Raw genomic sequence first — 21,038 nt, 5'->3', positions numbered from 1 at the left:
TTAAAAAAAACAAGAAGCACTTATGTGTGTTGTCCCTCAGTGCCTGACAGATTTCAAACAATAACATTTGGTGGGGTCCTCCACTGGAGGGACTCCAGACAGCCCCTCTAGGAGGGCACTTTGACATACTCTTTCCATGCCAGCCCGATATCTTGCAGCCTGCTGATTGACTCACTAGACAAATGACCAAGTATTCAATTCAGCAACTCAATAAGAGAACCCTTAGTGCACACCTGCAATTGCTTGTAAAAAAACCTAAAGCTTTCGGTTGCTCAGCACAGCCCCAACAATGCCAAGTGGCGAGTAGCAAACGGCCCAACTGAAGGTGTAGTAGATAAGAGGTAGTACGTTTCTTGAAAAGGAACAAGGTTATGATGATAGCTTTGGAAGAGGGACGGGAGGGAATTCCCAAGTGCAGCAGTACGAGGGACGAAGCAGAACAAAAATTGGTGTGACCTGCGGTGTGACGAGTGGGTGAGTGTGATGTTGTAAACTGCAGTGTGGTGGCAGCAGCACACAGTGTGGATGAGACGAAAGTCTGGTAGGCCGAGTAGTCCTCACCAGGGGTCAGCAACCTGTGGCTCCGGAGCCATATATGCGGCTCTTCAAGGACTGCTTCGTGACTGCTTCGTGACGTTATTTATTAAGGACTGTCTCGTGTTCAATCACATGCATTGCGGCTCTTGAAATATTGAGGGGTGTGTCCCCCCCCCCCCCCCCCATATTCGAACTAAAACGCCTCTTCCTGTTATTTCGGTTGCTGACCCTTGGCCGAGCAACACGTTCGCAGAAATCGGTAGCACCAAGGGGACCGTGGCGATTCTCACTGGGCACGTCGAGACCGCGGGCGTGCGACACCAGGCTGACGATGTCGCGCATCGTGTATGCGGCGGCGCGGAACCTCTGCGGCCCGGCCTTGCCGCCGGCTGTGGGTGGCAGGCGCGACTTGGGCCCCGAGCTGTCGATGAGGTGACGTAGATACACGGACAGCTCGTCGTGCTCGTCCGCTAACGTGGGGAAAAGGTGGACGTGGGCGGGGAGCGAAACGAGATATCGTCATCGAGAGCCATGGTCACTCCACTGCTGGATGAAGGGCCTTCCACCCCACGATCCGACAATGTAATTATCCACCTGGCACCTGCACACATGACGATTTCATCGACAAATAATCATGAGGTGGTAACAAAATAGTTTTTCTCTCTTCGGCAGATTATAACAATACAAGTGGGTTACACTTTAATTCTTATTCTTTCTTCGACTAACTACTGCACGTGACTTTGTCACCAGCTGTTGCTTAAGTGACTTCACACATGCAGCCATACTTGAAAAAAAGTTACATCGTAATCAAGGCAGTGTAATTCTTAATTCTATGGGAAGGTTTAATTTTCTGAAAAGAAATACCATTTAATCCATCAATGTATAGACCTTATCTGTGAAGTTCCTAATCTCATGTCAGTTTCACAATGTAATCCCAAATGTGCTGTCCACTCCCAGCCCACTCAGGATGCCCTGGGACTCCTCGTTAGTCCTGCCCCGGCTGCGCCCCTGCGGGTCGTCGTCGTCGGCGGCGTTGTTGTGACACCAGTGCTGCCCTCTCTCCTCTCTTCTGCGTTTCCCTTACCTGTAATTTTGACTTAATCTGTAATCTCGTTTTTTTAAAATTTCAAAGTCAAAAGGACAAACACATTGGGAACATTTGTCTTGAACAAGTGGATCGTTTGGGATACTATGGTGTACGTGACTTGCATATTTAAAGCACCATCTGCATGATAAACGTTATGATGTTAGGTTAATCACTTTCATTAAGCGAAGCAAGCACAGCGCTGCACTGTTAATCAAGCCACTGAGAACCCAGCAGAGCATCTGTGAGCTGTGAGTCGTCCATGTGTGAGAATGTTAAGATGCACAATGGATGCACTTGCATCCAGACGACTGTTTTAGCACTAAAACACATTTCAAATTTAAGTTGAATTTGCACAAAGGTAGCAAACTTATGACTGCATGCTTGCGGTTCATCGCATTCCTAATTATGTTTTATGAATGTCTGTTTACCCAGGAAGGCCTCACTGAATCTTAAGACTCTTTTTCAGGAGGATACTGCCAAGTTTTCACAGTAGGGAGCATTGGAATATTTGCCCAATAGCAATGCGATACCAGTTACATTCAAACTAGATTCAAAGCTTTCGTGACTGCAGGAATTACTCTTTGGTTCTTTCGGTAAAGTCACGTAGAAATTATTTTTAATTAAATAATAATAGAATACGACGTTTCGATTGCAACACAAGCAACCATCATCAGGTACAAATGAATGAGAAAACAAACATAGTAAACTTGGAAATATAATGCAGTACAACACAGTCGGCCAACAAAACAGTCAACACCCCACCTGGTTGATTACGTTATTCCAAAGATTGCTAAATTTGAGAGAGAGAGAAAACATAGACACGGAGACACAGACAGACACACAAGCAGAGAGAGACTCACACAGAGACACACAGAGAGAGACACACAGACACACACACAAGCAGAGAGCGACAACAAAGAAACACACAGAGAGACACACAGACAGACACACAAGCAGAGAGAGACAACACAGAGACACACAGAGAGAGACACACACATAGGCACACAAGCAGAGAGAGACTCACACAGAGACAAATAGAGAGAGACACACACATAGGCACACAGAAAGACAACGTTTCTGTGTCGAGGCCTTAAATAGAGAGAGCCACGGGGGAAAACCAGAGAACCTGGAGGAAACCAATGCAAAACAGGGGGAGAACATACAAACTCCACACAAAAAGGCACCCAAATCGAGTATAAAACTTAGACCCTTCTTGCTGTGAGACTGAAGTGTTACGAAGCCATTTCATTTTTCACACGCTTTCTATTAACTGACTCTGTCTGTTATTGATTTTGTCGTTGTATCCTCAAATCTTGTAACTCAATTTTAACCCACTTCCCAATGTGGTATCGACTGCAAAGTTGGTATACTTATGTCATACTGATGACAATACTATATTCTATTAAACATATATTTTAAAACATTATTTTTTATATGTTATGTTTCGGCTTGGGTCTAATTGTCCACGCTCAACTGACGTTGGCTGTAATTGTCTACGGCCCCTTACGTTATGGCAAGCTTGGGGCAACTTCCTGGAGTCGTGGAGTTCTTCCATTACTAGTACGGTACATTTCATTAAAACGTGTTTTTAAAAAAGTTAAAATTAATATTACTTGTTGAATGTACTTGTGACTAATGAGGCCTCGTTTTTAAAAGCGCTGGCAATTTCTGAGCTACATTCGCTCCTCACAATGAGCGTTCCCCATTTCCCGCTAGATTCACGTACAAGGCAGCGGGGAGAACGTGCTTTCCAACATAAATGTCGGCTGTGTACGAGAGACTCTGATGCCTTAAGACAAAGATCCCCCGTATAGCCTGAACAAACTATTGGGGCAAGTGCTGTTAGCGAGCACCATGAAGGCCGGCACGGCACATGAGGGGGTGCGTGGCCAACATCATGCCCGGCCACCTTTGTCTCTCCAGTGTTGATGTTTACACACCACATCAGGTACTCATTTGAGGCCGAGTCGACCTCGGGGAGGCTCATGACTGGTTTAAATAATCGTCACTGGTGTCGGCCGTGAGCGGGAATCGAACTCGGGTCGCCGGGCATGGTGTTAACCGCTACCCACGAAGTGGAGCGCGAACCGCTACACTACCGTGTAGTGTGTTCTCTTGGCATAAAACAGACAAGGCATCCCGCGAAGGCAGTGCATTGCCTATGAGATGATAATGTTCGATGACTGTTCGCATTCCAAATAAAAAAAAACTGTTGATCGGGATTTTTTTAAATTGCATTCCCATTAGGCCCCACGGCGTAAAGTGCAGTCTCCAACTCTCTTATCCGCTCCATCTCTCTGGCTCGCTATATATATGTACAGTGAAAAAGGGCCATTGCCCGAAACAACACCTGTTACGTATGTTTCCTTTTAAAGCTCACGGTGCTATTGATAAATGCGTCGAGTCTTTTGTTAATTGTGCTCGTGCACAACTACCAACGCAGCATCACAAAATAATATGATTACGTGCGAGAGGGTGATAAGTTTGTCGTAGCTAAGGTCCCTTGACAATGTTACGTGTGCTAATGTTCCATAACGGTGTCTTATTCATGAGGACTCCAAAACACCTGCATCACTTATGTAATACCAGCATAAATAACAACAAACAAATTCTTTGAAAATTATTATACCAGCATAAATAACAACAATTATTTGAAAATTATTTTAAGAACCGCATCAGTGTTTCCTAGTGTTTATGGTTCATATAATTTATTGTAAATACTAAATCAAACCCTCACTAAAGACAATACACTAAGGTTTGCTTGATATTATGCAATAACTTGACGAAGTGGATATTTGTTTTTTTACTCAAAAGCAATACCAACCTAGGGTTACTAAATCATATATCAGGAGTCATTCCCAAAGGAGTTATAGAAATTATATACAACTTTTAATATATGCATGTAATCTCATCTTACAGCTATCTCCATCTAGCATTGATTTAGTATAATCTACTACTGGGATCAGCTGTGGAACTCATGTCAGCCAAAGTGCAATATTCACAACCATAGGAATACCATGGATTCTGGTTAGGCAAGTGTGGGCCAACCAGAAGGTAAAACTGTCACACAAATGTTGCTGGCAGAACAAGGTTGGTGGCATGATTTAGCGGTGGGTCATTTATCATTTCATACGCAAAACCCACAAATAGTAGGCCACTCTTACCAATCACATTGCAGGGTGTTAAATGTCCGTTTTCGCTGCATTGTGCAATTTGGCAATTCCAAGAAAACCATAATACGAGGAGGCGGCGGCGGCGGCCACATGAATGTAACCAATAGCGACGCACAGGCGGGACTCAGTGGTGAGCATGTTCCCAATTAGCCAATCAGCCAACGAAACGAAAACAATTTATTCATATCGCTTAAACGGTTAAAAGTCGGCAATACGATACGGGGTTATAGTCTTTATTTTGTTTTCCAAAACATAACATGCCACATTTCTTACTGCTAAATAATAATAATAAAATGAATGTATCATCATCTGCCATGTTCAATTTCACTGCTGGATAAAGGGCATCTCCAAAGAGTCACCATCTCTAACGGTGCAACAATCCGCCTAGCGCCTGCACACAAGCTGATTTCATAGCTCCGTCTCGCCTTTTGGCGTCCACCTGGACGCGTTCCATTCCTTGACTGCCACTCGATCACTATTCTTTACCATCAGCGATCGTGTCTTCGAGCGACATGTCCTGCATTTGTCATTAGCTTACCTATGCTCTACATAAGTTTTGTTTTCCAAAAAAATACAAATTTGGCCAAATTGCTTACTCGAGTAATAATTTAAACAGGTGACATTATTCACGAGCGGTGCAAGAGCACTTTGATGCCGTTCATCTTCTAGCGCTGGTGGCATTGCTTAATCGCACACACTCCATCACTCGCATTGCCCCTTTCCCAACCCGCAGCTTCAGTGAGCAGCTTTAATCAAGGCCACACATTGGACAGTTAATACCCAACTCGACAAACCCACGATGTCCGCTGCCGGGGTGGGCTGGGAGCAAGATTGTTAGTGCAAACGGCATTCATAAGCTGTTAATATACAGCACCGCAAAGCACAGCTGCCCACAGTCAAACGAGCACAAGAGACATAACCAGACCACACGAGAAAAGGCAAACTGTCACAAACCAGTCAATCAAGTGAGCCTTCATAATTGTAATATGGCAGTCCTCGACTTACGAACGGGTTCCATTCCTGAGCCACGTTCCCAAGTCCAACGGTTTGTAAGTCAGAACACAATAATGCACCGTATTGAAATGCCGATGCGGGCAGTGTTATAAAATCTGATATGGTTCAACAAAAGGAAGCATTGTTAAACTCATAAAAATAGAATAAATATTGTACATGTGCATGTAATAGTTTAATAAATATTGTGTAGTAAATAAAGCATAACATAAAATAACAAATAGAAAAAAAAAGTTTTATTTTAACCGACCCAGAGTCCCGATGCTGGCGTGCTTAACGGAAGGGGCGCAGTGAGTCCCCACAATTGCGCACACACACATCCAACGATCCCCTGTGTAACCTTCACAGGATGGTGGGGCAAGTGCTGTTTGCGAGCAGCGCCTATGAAGGCGAGGACTGCACAGGAGGGGCTGGGTGGCCAACACCACGCCCGGCCGCCTTTGACTCCCCAGTGGCCATGTTTACACAAGGCAACAGGTACTCATTTGAGGCCGAGTCGACCTAGGGGCGGCTCCACACCCATTCAGATAATCGTCACTGGTGTCGTGAGCAGGAATTGAACTCGGGTCAGAGTTCAATGAACAAACTTTTAAACACTCACTTTCACACACGTGCGCACCCACAAAGACAAAGATCCCCCATATAGCCTTAACAGACTGTTGGGCAAGTGCTATTAGCGAGCACCTATGAAAGCCGACACGGTACTCGAAGGGGTGGGTGGCTATCACCACGCCTAACCGCCTTTGTCTCCCCAGTGGCGATGTATACACACCACACCAAGTACTCATTTGAGGCTGAGTCGATCTCGGGGAGGCCCAGGAACAGTTCAGATAAACCGCCACCTGTGTTGTTGGCCGTGAGCGGGAATCTAACTCGGGTTCGCTGGGTTCGTAGCGCAAAGCACTATCCACTACACTACCGTCCCCACACACACTCTCACACGCAAAAACACTCACTCCCAGAGCGAGACTCATTACATCCCGTGGAGGATCCCTCCTCTGAACAAATTGTTCCGCGGTTCAGTTTGCAAGTGCGAGTTCGCGTCTTAAGTCGACGTTAAAAATTAAATATCTCATGGAAGCTGGTTCATAAATATGGATGTTCGTAAGTAAGGCATTCGTAAGTTGGGTGTTCCTAAGTGTGGTCGTTCCTACGTCGGGTGTTCTTAAGTCGGGTGTCCGTAAGTCGAGTGTTCCTAAGTCGAGAACTGCCCTACAATTTACACTACGTACAGTGAAAGACATTGCCCAACACAATGCACACACTGGCATCACTTGCTGTGGTAGATAAAGTTATAAAGTCGCTCAAGTTAATATTTGACGATGGTCAAATGGCTTGAGACGATACCACACATATAAAGGCCAACCCAAGAACACAAAACCAGTACAAAGATACAAAGGAGAAATGTATACATAACAAAATATTATAATACACAAAGAACTGTAAACATATAAAGAAATATGATAAACTCAGCTCCAATAAAACTCGCAAATTACAAACAGTACTGGATTGAGGCTGAGTCGACCTAGAGGAGGCCCAGGACTAATTCAGATAAAGTCACTGGTGTTATTGGCCGTGAGCGGGAATCGAACTCGGGTCACTGGGTTCGTAGCGTAGTGCACTAACCACTACACTACCGCTCCCCACACACTCACACAAAAACAAAGATCCCCCATATAGCCTTAACTGACTGTAGGGGCAATGCTGTTAGCGAGCACCTATGAAGGCCGGAACGATACACAAGGGGGTGGGTGGCTACACCACGCCCGATAGAGCTCAATGGCTTACGCTGTGTAAGGTAAAATATTGGTAAAATGTATACCACCGTATAAGGGCCAACATGGAAATTTTTGTTGTAAGTATTTTAAATATTTCAATTATATTTAAGTTATTCAATTGTGATGGCTTCATTTGTAAGGCAAAGAAATGTCTTTTCTCTTATGACTGACATGGGATATGAATAACCAACTACATAAACTGGAGCAGAGTTCACCATTTGCCGTAAAAACCTCACGTTATAGAATCAAGAGAGCATGAACGAAGAAATCAGAATAAGCGAGAGCCACAGGGAGAGTGAAATGGCGCAAGAGAAAAGATCAATGGAGAGAGAAATGAAAAAAGGAAGGTGATGAAGCTGTAGATAGAAAATACAAACTCCATTAAACATAAATATTTATAAGAGGGGAAACGTTAAGAAAAATAACTGAAAAACAGAGTGACAAGAAATATGCAGTTAAAATCAGGGGATTCTAATGAAACAATATAAAGACGTAATTAATTTGACAGATAACACAGTAAAAATAAGGTCAAACTAAGGATAGAAGGGGCCAGAGCTAGCCAGAAATCAAGAGTCAAATGCTATTAACATGAAAATGTAGAAGAGGAAAACGGGGAGAGAGACGGTGAATAAAAATGACAAGTGCCTGAGAAAATGTACAGAGAACAAGAGACGGAGAACACAAATAACATTGAGATTGGACCAGACCTGGTTGCAAAAATAAATTATCAGTTTAACACGTAGGCTTTCGCGACCAATATTATTCATAATAAAGGTTTTTGGTTTAGATCGCGTAAGTATAAATGAGTCGTAACCTTCAACCACCTGACACAGCCAGTAAGGTTTGTCACGTAAACAAAGCGCCAATGAGTTACACTTTCAGCCCACCGGTGTGTTGGAGAGTAAACCCACAACATTTACAATTTGAATACGGAGTTTCGCTGGTAATTACATCCAGCATCATCGGGCGATTTGCCAGAATAGTGAAGCATTCCACCTGCTCACGGTCTTAAATAGAGCAAGATGACGTCATCACTGAACCCTTCGGGTGTATAAATCAGAGACGGAGAGGGGGTTAGTGTAATCATATAATAGATTAGTAATCAGTTAATTAGCATGTGTCCTCGAAAAGGAATGCAGTTGTAAGATGTATCTTACCTATGAACGTCATTCTTTGTCTGTCCCTCTGTCTGTGTGTCTGTCTGTGGACGAAACTTGCGAAGGATTTGGCTCGCGAACCGTGGGGTTTACGTAAAAAAAAGTACCCGGGTACCACGCGATAAGCCCCGTGGTGAGCCAGCGCTATTCCATTTTGGCATCCGTCAACTTTAAAGTAGTTAAATTAACAATTTAGTGCCATTGTATTTATTTATTTCCTTATGCCGCTGCACACATTTGCGCATGCGCAACAAAGCTGACCGGGGGTTGCCCCTAGCAACGCACACGCCTTCGTTGAGAGGGGGGGAAAACATTTTCTTTTGCGTTGAAAATGCAAACTCTTCAAAGTGTCATGTCCTCTTCTCCCCCCCCCCCCCCCCAATGTGTGCACTTACTACTATAGGGTCGGTAGATACTAATATTATAGCGCTTAGATACTATTATTGTAGAGCGGGCGGGGGGATGGTGGGGGAGGGCGAGGGAAGCGGCCCAGCCTGCCAAGGTGCCACCTCGGACGGCAGGGAAATCTAGGCGAGGCCGGGGGCTCTGCACGGGACGAGGTCTCACGACGCCACTCTGTCAAGTTAGTAGTTTGTTGTATAGAGTCAATATATACTGCTATAAAGTCAGCATGTACAACTGTAGTGATAGCAGGTACCACCACAATCAGCATGCATTGCTGTAATCATAGTAGGTACCACCACAGTCAGTATGCACTTCTGTAGTTAAAGCAGGTACCACCACAGTCAGTATGCACTGCTGTAGTGATAGCAGGTACCACCAGTCGGTATGCACTGCTGTAGTGATAGCACGTAGCATCACAGTCAGTATGCACTGCTGTAGTGATGGCAGGTACCACCAGTCGGTATGCACTGCTGTAGTGATATCAGGTACCCAACCACAGTCGGTATGCACTGCTGTAGTGATAGTAGGTACCACCACAGTCGGTATGCACTGCTGTAGTGATAGCAGGTACCCAACCACAGTCAGTATGCACTGCTGTAGTGATAGCAGGTACCACCAGTCGGTATGCACTGCTGTAGTGATAGCACGTAGCATCACAGTCGGTATGCACTGCTGTAGTGATGGCAGGTACCACCACAGTCGGTATGCACTGCTGTAGTGATATCAGGTACCCAACCACAGTCGGTATGCACTGCTGTAATCATAGCAGGTACCACCACAGTCGGTATGCACTGCTGTAGTGATGGCAGGTACCACCACAGTCGGTATGCAGTGCTGTAGTGATATCAGGTACCCAACCACAGTCGGTATGCACTGCTGTAATCATAGCAGGTACCACCACAGTCGGTATGCACTGCTGTAGTGATGGCAGGTACCACCACAGTCGGTATGCACTGCTGTAGTGATATCAGGTACCCAACCACAGTCGGTATGCACTGCTGTAATCATAGCAGGTACCACCACAGTCGGTATGCACTGCTGTAGTGATAGCAGGTACCCAACCACAGTCCGTATGCACTGCTGTAGTGATAGCAGGTACCCAACCACAGTCCGTATGCACTGCTGTAGTGATAGAAGGTACCACCACAGTCGGTATGCACTGCTGTAGTGATAGCAGGTACCCAACCACAGTCCGTATGCACTGCTGTAGTGATAGCAGGTACCCAACCACAGTCCGTATGCACTGCTGTAGTGATAGAAGGTACCACCACAGTCGGTATGCACTGCTGTAGTGATAGAAGGTACCCAACCACAGTCCGTATGCACTGCTGTAGTGATAGAAGGTACCACCACAGTCGGTATGCACTGCTGTAGTGATAGCAGGTACCCAACCACAGTCCGTATGCACTGCTGTAGTGATAGAAGGTACCACCACAGTCGGTATGCACTGCTGTAGTGATAGCAGGTACCCAACCACAGTCCGTATGCACTGCTGTAGTGATAGCAGGTACCCAACCACAGTCCGTATGCACTGCTGTAGTGATAGCAGGTACCACCACAGTCGGTATGCACTGCTGTAGTGATAGCAGGTACCCAACCACAGTCGGTATGCACTGCTGTAGTGATAGCAGGTACCCAACCACAGTCGGTATGCACTGCTGTAATGATAGTAGATATTACTGTAGTGGGTATTGTTAGCTTAATACGCCGTCACCACTCCTGACCTGGTGTAGCACCAGCCATGGATCAAACAGGGGGCAACAGCGAGTCCGGCCTGTATCAAGTTACGTCGTTCGGCCAGGGAACCCAGAGGGTGGTTGGGAACCGGAGGTACACACCCGAGGCCCCCAGTGGGGGCTGGGGGATTACGTAATAATCCAGGTACCTCCAGAAGGATCTAGAGAGTAGGCGTGGCCAGGGGCAGAGTGACCCTGGGCACCGTATAGAAGTCGGACCTCTGAACGGGTTTGCCAGTCGTCGTCAAGCAGAAGACCAAAGAGCCAGCCCAAAATAAGACCCTGGGAACCCCCGGACCTGAAGTCCTTGTCAGGGCCAGGACCGAGTGGGCCAGTGGTCGGGACCCGAGTACCTTAGGTGGGTCGGGTCAGGCTAGCCTCCCCTAGGTCCCCCCCTAGCCGGAGGGCTGTAATATAGAGAGTGGTCCCAGTGATTAGGGCACGCTAGCCCGGAGGCCATACCTCCCCAGGGTATCGGGTGAAGGGGGCCGTTACCCCCTTGTGTTAAGGACCTTGTGTTACCGTTATTATTGCTATAAATAAACGTGTTGCCTCTAGAAAAGACTAAGTCTACATCTGTACCCACTACACTACTGTAGAGTCGTGCTTCGTGATGCCCTGTGGGATTGTAGACTCAGACGGAAATCAGAGTTGAATATTCTGGGCTGCTTGCCGTTTATTCACGCCAACATCCGCACTCTCCGTTCCATCATGGGTACTCACTACTCCCTGTCTCTTAGCCCTCTCTCCCGACTCCCTCGATCTTCGTCCAGGCTACCTCGTACTCTTCCACCCGTAGCCTCCTTTGCCTCTCCGGCCCAGGAGCCTTTCTACCTGCTACCTGGCCCCTCTTTCTCTCTGACTCTCCTTTGTCTCTGACCCCTCCCCTTCCGTCCAGGTTCCCCTTTTATCCCCTTAGCCCGGGCTCTTCCCTTTTACCTGGCTCCCCCACTAGCAGACGTCTCACTATTTCTACTTACCCTCCTCTCTCACACTTCTAGGACTCCCCTTTATGCTTGGCCCCCTTCCCGCGGTTGCCCCTCGTTGGGTCCCCGCAGTACTCCTCTACACTACTATAGAGTTAATAGATACTAAAACAGTCAGTATATACCACTATGGTCAGTAAATACTGCTACGGTCAGTAGATACTACTACACAGTCAGTAGATACTACTACAGAGTTAGTAGTTACTACTATAGAGTCGGTAGATACTACTGTAGGGCCAGTAGATACTACTACGGTCAGTAGTTACTACAGTAAGTAAATACTACTATACAGTCAGTAGATACTACTGGCTCAGTGGATACTACTGTGCAGTCAGTAGATACAACTACAGAGTCAATAGATACTACTTACTCTGTTGTATGTAGGGTGTGTAGGAATATATACCTATGCGGGGGTAACTTTTTGCACTTCTGCAAGCCTCTTATCATTTTGTTGGTGGAGAAATGGACAAACGGCCCAACGGTCTTTCAGAATAGCTTAGTAAATGTGTACATATATATAATGTTTTAAAGAGAAGTTTTGAAATATATTTTTTCCCGAGCAACGCCGGGTACTTACCGCTAGTTACTTAATAATACGCTTCCAGGCCGTACTCAGCCTGTAACTGTCAGAGCAATTAAAATTATTTGTATTTCTCTCAATTTCAATGGATTCTCGATTTAGTCTCAGCCAGTAATAATTAGTTTTACACAACACTTAAACTTTATCAAAATCAATTGAGTGTCCTTGTTGGCAAGCATGTTCTGCAACTATCGAGAGTTGTGTTTGAGAGTATTTAATATTTATTTAGTCTTCTTTTAATGTTACGCTAATGTTATGTCCCGTCTGTCCAACACACCAGTGGGCTGAAGCAGTAACTAATTTGCGCGTTGTTTACGTGACAAACCTTACTGGCTGTGTCGGGTGGTGGAGGGTTACGACACATCTAACCCAAAAACCTTCATTATGAATAATAAATTATCAAAACAGCAGTGACGTTCGCTCAAATGACAATCGCAATCACAATCACATTGTGCTTCCGATTGAGTATCATTGACAAAATTATAATTGTGAGTGTCCCCCCCAGGTCTGGACAGAATCCCATTCGACGTATAGAAAAATACACACGCAGGTAGTAGGGGAGATCTACGACAGAACCGTACACCAGAAACAGAGCAGCCGGAAAGGGAAACACACAACAGCAGTTTCAGCAAAGCCTTACTTTCATCTGAGTCACAGCAGCTTGGCGGAGCGGGGCTTGCGTGCAGGCGGGAGGAGCTGCCGCGCCGCCAGTGGCCACTGCCGCTGCATGCGTGCTGCACCGTGCTGACATCGTCAGAGTCATCGTCAAACATCTTACCGTCAGGACCGGGGTCCATGAAGCTCAGGGCTGTGTAACAAGAGGTGGTCAGAAACTCCGACAACCTGCCTGCCTGCACCCTGCAGTGGGAAAGAATGCGCAAGGGGTGCGCGGGGAGGAGACGACAAGAGAGAGGGAGAGATGACCGCGTGGAACGAGGCAGTGCAGCTATACATTGAAAAACCGTGCAGCGCATCAACAGGAGGCTCACTTTGTAATGTAATAACGTACAGCCCTTTGTCAATCCACCACTGCTAGATGAAGGCTTCACCACTCTTGACAGTTATAGAAGCTGTTTGACCATACTTTGCTTCGATGGTCAGTGTGGGTTGTGGGTTTGTAAAAGAGAGGGGACGTAGCTCAGGACCGGTTCAGATATCACTCGCCATCGATGTCAGCCATGGCCAGGAATCACTGCGTCAGTGCTCTAACCCCCTCGCTATATCTTACATTTTGATTTAAAGCTTTCATGACTGCAGGGATTCATATTCTTGGTTCTTTCGGTAAAGTCACGTAGAAGGGAAACAATAAAATAATACAAATATAAAACTGCCAAGTCGCTATCCGTGGTGCTAACGTTAAGAAAAAAACGCCACTTTTTTCAAATTTTCTTGCTGTTGTTTTCACACCTAATGATGATTGCTTGTGTTGCAATCGAAACGTCGTGATAATTTTATTGTTTTATATTTGTATTATTTTATTGCTTCCTTTGTACGTGACTTTACCGAAAGAACCAAGAATATAAATCTTACATTATAAAAGTGACTCTTCTTTAAAATTGTGTTTATATCTCCATGAAGATTACATGCTTTGTGCCTTCGACTGCCATTGCACGTGGCTAAAGCTCCGTGATATTGGCCACCTGTTGTCAAGGGTGGGTCGGTTCAGATAATGCTGATTACACTGTGTAGGGATGCTTTCGTGGTGTAATGATTGGGACACTGGTCTTGCCAACCAGAGGTCGCAAGTTCAATTTCAAATTCTGGCAGCGCATGTAAAACGCATTGAACAGATTTCTTAAATGTTCCACCACCCCCATTCTCTGTCCACCCAAGAGTACAAATGGGTTCACCATAGGATATGTGATCGGCAGTTCTCATGTGGTGGGGTACTGAGATTATTTTGGTGCTCTCAATGTTCAAATGATGGCACAATTTGTTGAGCTACCATTTGTGGCCAGGTCGCTTCTGAAAAATAAGTGAATGCATCAGTGGGCTTTGCCTGGTAGGATGGGGATGGTTTAGTTTTATTTGTGTTTGGGTTGTTTACCTTTCTTGTACTTTACAACTCCTATCATGTGTTCGTACTGTTTATTGTCCTAATGTTCTTACCCTGTGCCACTACTGAACACGTGAAAAAGAGCTTTATAGCTCATCAGATTCCTCCAGTATATATATTTTGATTCTGAAAGTGTGAGTGATTACTCCGACCTTTTTCCAGATCTCGCTAAAATTAAAGCCCTTTCACCAAGAGTGGTTTGAGCAAGGAATTTCAAGGCTGCGCCTTTTTATATTAATATTGTACCATGTCACTGGCCACAAATACCTTGACATGCTGTCACTGCATAGGAGAATGTTAAGGCCCCCAAGAAGTCAGCACAGCCCAATAGGTAGGGAGAGAAGCCTTTCCTGCTTCTGTTCGCACTTATATATAGCGCATTTGGCCACGGTGGCGAGATGTTAAGTATCTCGCCTGGTATACAGGTCGCAGGTTCTATCCTGACCCCGACGCCTGGTCTATATTTGGAGTTTGCGTGTCCCTCTCCCCATGGTCGTGTGGATTTTTCTCTGGGTCCTCCAGTTCTTCCCGACGTTTAGAATCATTGTGCGTTCAGAGTATTTGGCTGACATATATTTCCACATAAGCCACTTTGTTGAGCCATAATTTTTGGCCAGGTCGTTTCTGAAAAAGAGCTCAGTGGGCCTTAACTGGCAAGATACAAAAAATAGTTTCAAACATAATTTATTTATCACACGGGCTTCTGCCTGAAATGTTACTTGCTCGATTGTTACTATTATTCCTTACCTCGCTCCGGCAAAATAGCCGTCTTGGAGTTTCCTCAAGGTGGCCAACACGGCAGGGTCAACCTCCTTGCCGTTCTCCGCTGCACGACCACACACACCATACAGAGGGAGATGTCAGAACCCGGCAGATCTAATATTATTTTACATTTATATAGCGCCTTTAATCGAGGAGCTTAACATAATAAAAGTGCAGTGTATAAAAAAAATGTATTTAGATGGCAGGGGCATGCGAAGGATGAGTTATGGGTGACCGCGATAGAGGGTGAGTAGGGGATATGGAAGGGTTAGGGAGGTGTTCACAATAGAGGGGTAAGTAAGGGATAGGGAAGGGGATGGGAGGGAATAAATGGAGAGGCGGGGGGAGGGAATAGATGGAGGGGCGGGGGGAGGGAAGAGGAAAAGAATGGGCAATGGAGAAGAGGTGAGCTTTGAGAGAGGAACGGGAGGAGGTTAACGGGCCAGATTGTACAGATGCAACATAAAATCAAAACCAACCCATAGGTTGCTGCCTAAATAAATACTGCTGGAAAACATTTATCTAGAATGCCCATTGGGTGAGAGACTTAATAATACAAATATTTTTGTTGTCGTTTGTTTTTCCCCCCAGTGTTAACCCGACTGATGCTGTCGGCAATACACAATGAGATGAAGGATCCATTCTGATCTTTCACACAGCAGCGCGACCCTCAATGCTAGAGAATGTCCCACAGGAACCAGATATCACAGAGCTGCCTCTTAAATCCCTTCAAAGTGCCCTCCTCTGATCCACAGTGGAGGGCAACACTTTCCCACCCACTTTGCTACGGAGAACAATGTTCGTCGCAAGAAAATCAAACCAATATTTAATTCCAGGAGCTGAAATTTAGCCAATTTATGTGAGTCGCCAAATTTATTGGGATGGATTTTTGTACAGTCATTGGTCGCCGGGCTGAGAACATAAACTCGCTACACTTGAGAGTCTGTTTAATCACGGGCTGCTGCCCAGATTTGATCCCAGGATCTCAGCAGTGCCAGTTCAGAGCTCTGATCTCAAGACCCAACCAACCACGGCAACTTGTATGCAATTTACAATTCTCATTTTAACGACGAAGGCGAGAGAATCAGTGGACTTCCATGTGCGCCAACCCATCGTGCCAACATCGTTTGCCAGCCTCCTCACTGAGCATGGTGTGCGTGACGGGGAACGTGACAGTGGGCCTCCCAGTCATGCGCCAGCGTGAACACAGGTACGACAGATCCGTGCGCAGCATCTCCACGATCATGCGGCTGTCCAAGGCCAGGTAGAACTGCTGCTCATCTATGAACTACACACGCAGAGGAAACGGCAGATTAACCAGGAAGACCTCAAGTGCATGTCATAAAAAAAACGGTGCAATTGCACAACTCCAAACAAAATAAACATTTATTGTACTTATGGAGGTCTAATATATATGCATTGTTATGCATTTGTTGACTGTGTATAATCAGAATCATTGTGCCCACATTAGGTGAACCGAGTACAGTAAAACCTTGGATTGCCAGCATAATTCGTTCCGGAAACGTTTGTAATCCAAAGCACTCATATATCAGTTGTGATCACGTGACGCTCGGCAGACAAAGCGTATACGTACTACTCGTATTGCAAGACCTTGCTCGTTTATCAAATTAATATTTATTTTAAAAAATTGATCGTCTTGCAAAACACTCACAGACAAAGTTACTCGCAATCCAAGGTTTTACTGTACTTTACCATACTCCAGGCTCCTATGGCAGGGGGTACACACTCAAGTGAGGCTTTACCGGCTCAACAATCTAAACAAATACATTAAACTCCGGTCATCCTCGCAGCGGCTTTTGGTTCGCCATGGAACAAAGACGGTCACTGCATCGCGCACATTCAGATGTGCTTCTGCGGCTGTCTGGAATGCTCTTCCTTACGATATTAGGAAGCCACTGGAGCTATACACTTCTAAATCTAGATTAAAACGAATTTCTTTAGAACTGCTTTTTGTGTTTAGTTTGTTGTACTCCCTCCGTACCTCCGATTAGTACGGTTGGCTACGTGCGGTGCGAAAGAAGTTCAACATACAGTACATAACGATGAAAAGAAAAAACTATCTGGCACGAAAGGAAAGAGTGGCACCTGGGGAGTGAAGGCGAAGATGTTGTTGCGGATGACGTAGAGCTTAGATGTTCCCAGGACGCCAATGTGATGGTACGGGCGGCCAGACAGCTTCAGCTTCTTGTTGCGGCCTTCAGCGAAAGGACATTCGCAGCACCGTCATCACCGCACTCACGGTGCACCACGTGGTCGCACGGCCTCCAGCTACTCAAAACAGATCAGTGTTTTAAAGTGCGTGCATGTCACGGGTCAGGTCTCCTTTTTTTTATAATGAACCTTTTGTGGTTGAGAATCAATGAAGGAAATAAAAATACTATGGAGAAGATGCCATGACAGCCAATATGAGCGGGTGGGCGGGGGGGTGGCATTAGAAGGCATCGTTGAGTCTCAACTCTTATACAATGTATTTGTTGTGGGGTATGATGCTGCTGTGATGTATAATCCCAACTAAGTACTTTGCAGGTAATTAGCATTGCGATGTTTGGCTGATGCCAGTTACCATGTATGTTTGCTTTGAGCTATAGGAGGAAACTGGGAAAACCCAGAAGTCACCCATGCAGAACAAGGGACGAACCTACAAACTCCACGCAGAAAGGCGCCCGAGTTGAGAATTGAACCTAGGGCCTTCCTTGCCGTTAGGTATGAGTGTCACCATTGCGTTGCAACCTTGCCGCCCAAGGCAATAAACGTGCAACAAGTGTAGGGTGGTGGCGAGGGGGCATGCGTGCCTCACCCAGACGGGCATAGATGTGGCTAAGGATGCGCGCTGGCTGCACGCGGATTGGGTGGACGTCTGCCGTGGTCTCCACCATGAAGCCGTGGCTCTGCAGGATCTCCTTGATCTCATTCGTCTCGGCCAGGACTGCCACTGCACACGCGAGGGGTCAATACGCAAACGGGACCTTTGAGCTCTTTTTTTGTCGTCGCATCGCAAGACATGTCGTCCAATCAGAACACTCGCAGAGCAGCACACTGTGGAAGTAGACATCATAGAACTACCCCAGAGATCCTTTCTAGTCGAAGTTTTTTAAATATACCCCAGGGGGCAAAATGTCCCCCCCCCCCCGTGCACATCTCGACAGATTATCCAGATAATTTATATGAATAAATTAATAAACGGCATCCCAAAAGTCTTGTCCGTACTAAAAGCGAAGAAAAAGTGACTTGTGCCAACAGCCCAAGGTAATTCAGTTCATAAACAAATACGAATGCATACACGACACAGGACAACTTTATGGATTGCACTCAAGTGTCTCTGCCAGTGACCATGTGTTGTTGCGTGGTTGCCCTCTGAGGTGCTCGTTAACAGTACTTGCCCCAACGGTCTGTGAAGTCTATATGGGGGGGGGGGGAATCTTTGTCTCTGTATTTCCCCTCTGCAAGAAAATGGTTCCCCATCCCTGCCGTGGCATAACGCTGGACTGAGCCGTCACCGCTTAGAGTGTGGGGGGGGGGGGTCGAACCTTGCACGACGACATCTGGCTTGGGAATAGTCGACAGGCGTCTGTTGAGAGGGTCGATTTCACCGGGAGCCAGGAATCCCTGCCAAAAGACAAATGCACCGACCGTGTCCCACGTCGCCACTCGAGTCGCAACAACGCTCAGTACACACCATAGGAGAGGGCTCACTTCGTGGAGACTCTTGCACGTGTTACGTGTTGTGTCAATCCACTGCCGGATGACAGCCTCCCCGAAGGCGTGGGTCATGGGAGGTTATACGAGCGCTGACAACGGCAAATTTCTTAAATATTGATATGCAGATGCTTATGTTTGTTGGTTAAATAATCTACTATACTTTGCGTGCAATAAGAAAGGGCCATTGCCTGAAACGTCACCTATTCCTGTGTATATTTCCATTTAGAGCTGTGTTATTGACGAATGCGTTGAGTTTTTGTTCATCTGTGCTTGTGCACCACTGCCAATGCAGCAGCAGCATCACCACATAATCTGCTTCAGAGATGCGACGGCTCATTTGACATTTTCTATTTAACAAGGGAGACGTTTTCTCGCTCAAGTTTTGGAACAGTGCCAAGTTAAATGGACAATAGAGTAGTTTCAAACACAGTTGAGCTCTTTGATATTTCTAATTTCTTATGTCGCTCATATGGTCTTTTTGCAGAGCATATTTGGTCTGCAATCACTTTAGGAGTAATCATCTCAAAATGCCCAACCAGTAAAAATAATAAGTAATGAATATGAAGGGACAATTCTTAAGGTTTACAACAAGATTGTTGGCAATTTCACCATACAGTGGTTTCTTCGCATTGTGTGATGAGGTCATGGGGTCATTTACGGTAAATTTATAGGAGAGGACATTCTTTGACAATGTACATATGTTGAACTCCCCAGGTGCCACTCTTTGCTTTTGTGCAAGATCGTTTATTCTTCTTATCCTTATGTATGTTGAACTTCTTTCGCACCGTACATAGCCAACCGTGCAAATTGGAGGTACAGAGGAAGGACAACTAAGCACAAAAAGCCGTGTTAAAAAAAAGTTAACAATTTAATAATCGTCCCCAAACCCTGCTCATCATCTCCCATGCAGCATTAACAAAGAAAATCTTACCCAACTAATTTCGTGTTAATCTCCAAGTCAAGCAATTGAACCGCTAAACGACAGAGTAAAGCGATTGCTTATATAGTCACAGATTAGAGCCGGGCTATATTGATGTCCACCGAACGCAGGCGGAGTGGGGCATGCATGCAAGTGCCACTGTGGTTGTGCTACCTCTGCCAGCAGGCTGCTGAGGATATACAGAGACTGCCCCCACATGTGCGGCAGCTTCCCAGCAGAAACCCGGTCCACCGTGTGCGGCTTGCGGTACTCCTCCTCCATCTAACAGCGGCGGTGCAGGAAAGACAACGCACATGGCAAGACTTTATGAAAGGAGCCATACCAAACCCACGTTCATCGTCCTGTGAATGGCCGCCCCATCCGCATCGGGAGGGGAGGCACGCGCATTGTGTGACGTAGAAAGGTGACGTCTCACGGAATGCTGTCATTACGTTGGCCACCAAGGATGAATCCTTTTAGCGCTGGTTGTTTTTATCGCCAACTTTTTGGTGCCATTTCTTAATTTGTTGCTTCATTTTTGAGTTTGGTTGGTAAGTAAAGGTTTCATTTGCTTGGTAGTGGCTGTATATGGGATTTTGTCCATATATATAATTCATGTACAGCGTTATGGGATATTAGCATATATGACGCTCAATAAAATGTAAGTATTACTCTTAACTTTTGGGGAGTTTTTTTTCTTTCTTGATTTAGTTCCTAATAGCACAGGTTTATATGAAATGTAACGCATTGGATTATATTTACGAGAGTTACCGTGCCACCCGCTACAGACAGACAGCCAGATCTAATTCATTAAAGTTTTCAACCTTACAGTCCCATGAGCCCAGACCAGATATTTAACTTGTCAGTACTGCATGAGGTGGCATTACTTCACTCACTCTAATTTCTACATGTGGCCAACAACAGTGACCTATGTGATTACCATGTGAAGCGATGAGTTAACTCTTATTGGCCGTATAAATAAATCAGTACGACTCACGTTTTGCTATCTTAAGTGGTACTGGATTTCTGATTTGGCAACCAGCCTGAGTCGGAAAGCGTTCATGAGCTACACTTGGGAACCGGGTTTAAACACAGGCGGCTGCCCGGATTCGAACCCAGGGTGGTCAGAAA

General features: G+C 45.8%; 1 protein-coding gene across 1 annotated transcript in view; it reads right to left on the bottom strand.

Moving 5' to 3' along the window:
• The window catches only part of LOC133357689 (phosphorylase b kinase regulatory subunit alpha, liver isoform-like), a 71,653-nt gene that overhangs the window by 26,612 nt on the left and 24,003 nt on the right, over positions 1-21,038 (bottom strand). Inside the window, 8 exon segments of the mRNA XM_061575782.1 lie at positions 828-1,007; positions 13,091-13,308; positions 15,254-15,332; positions 16,412-16,556; positions 17,375-17,484; positions 18,087-18,221; positions 18,817-18,895; positions 20,082-20,189. Coding sequence (XP_061431766.1) covers positions 828-1,007; positions 13,091-13,308; positions 15,254-15,332; positions 16,412-16,556; positions 17,375-17,484; positions 18,087-18,221; positions 18,817-18,895; positions 20,082-20,189 — 1,054 coding nt within the window.

The sequence above is a fragment of the Lethenteron reissneri genome, chromosome 59, assembly GCF_015708825.2.
Source record: "Lethenteron reissneri isolate LAM-NWPU_2019-01 chromosome 59, ASM1570882v1, whole genome shotgun sequence".
In the NCBI taxonomy this organism is placed as follows: Eukaryota; Metazoa; Chordata; class Hyperoartia; order Petromyzontiformes; family Petromyzontidae; genus Lethenteron; species Lethenteron reissneri.
Note: the sequence above shows the minus strand (reverse complement) of the source record. Positions and strands in the feature narration are given on the sequence as shown.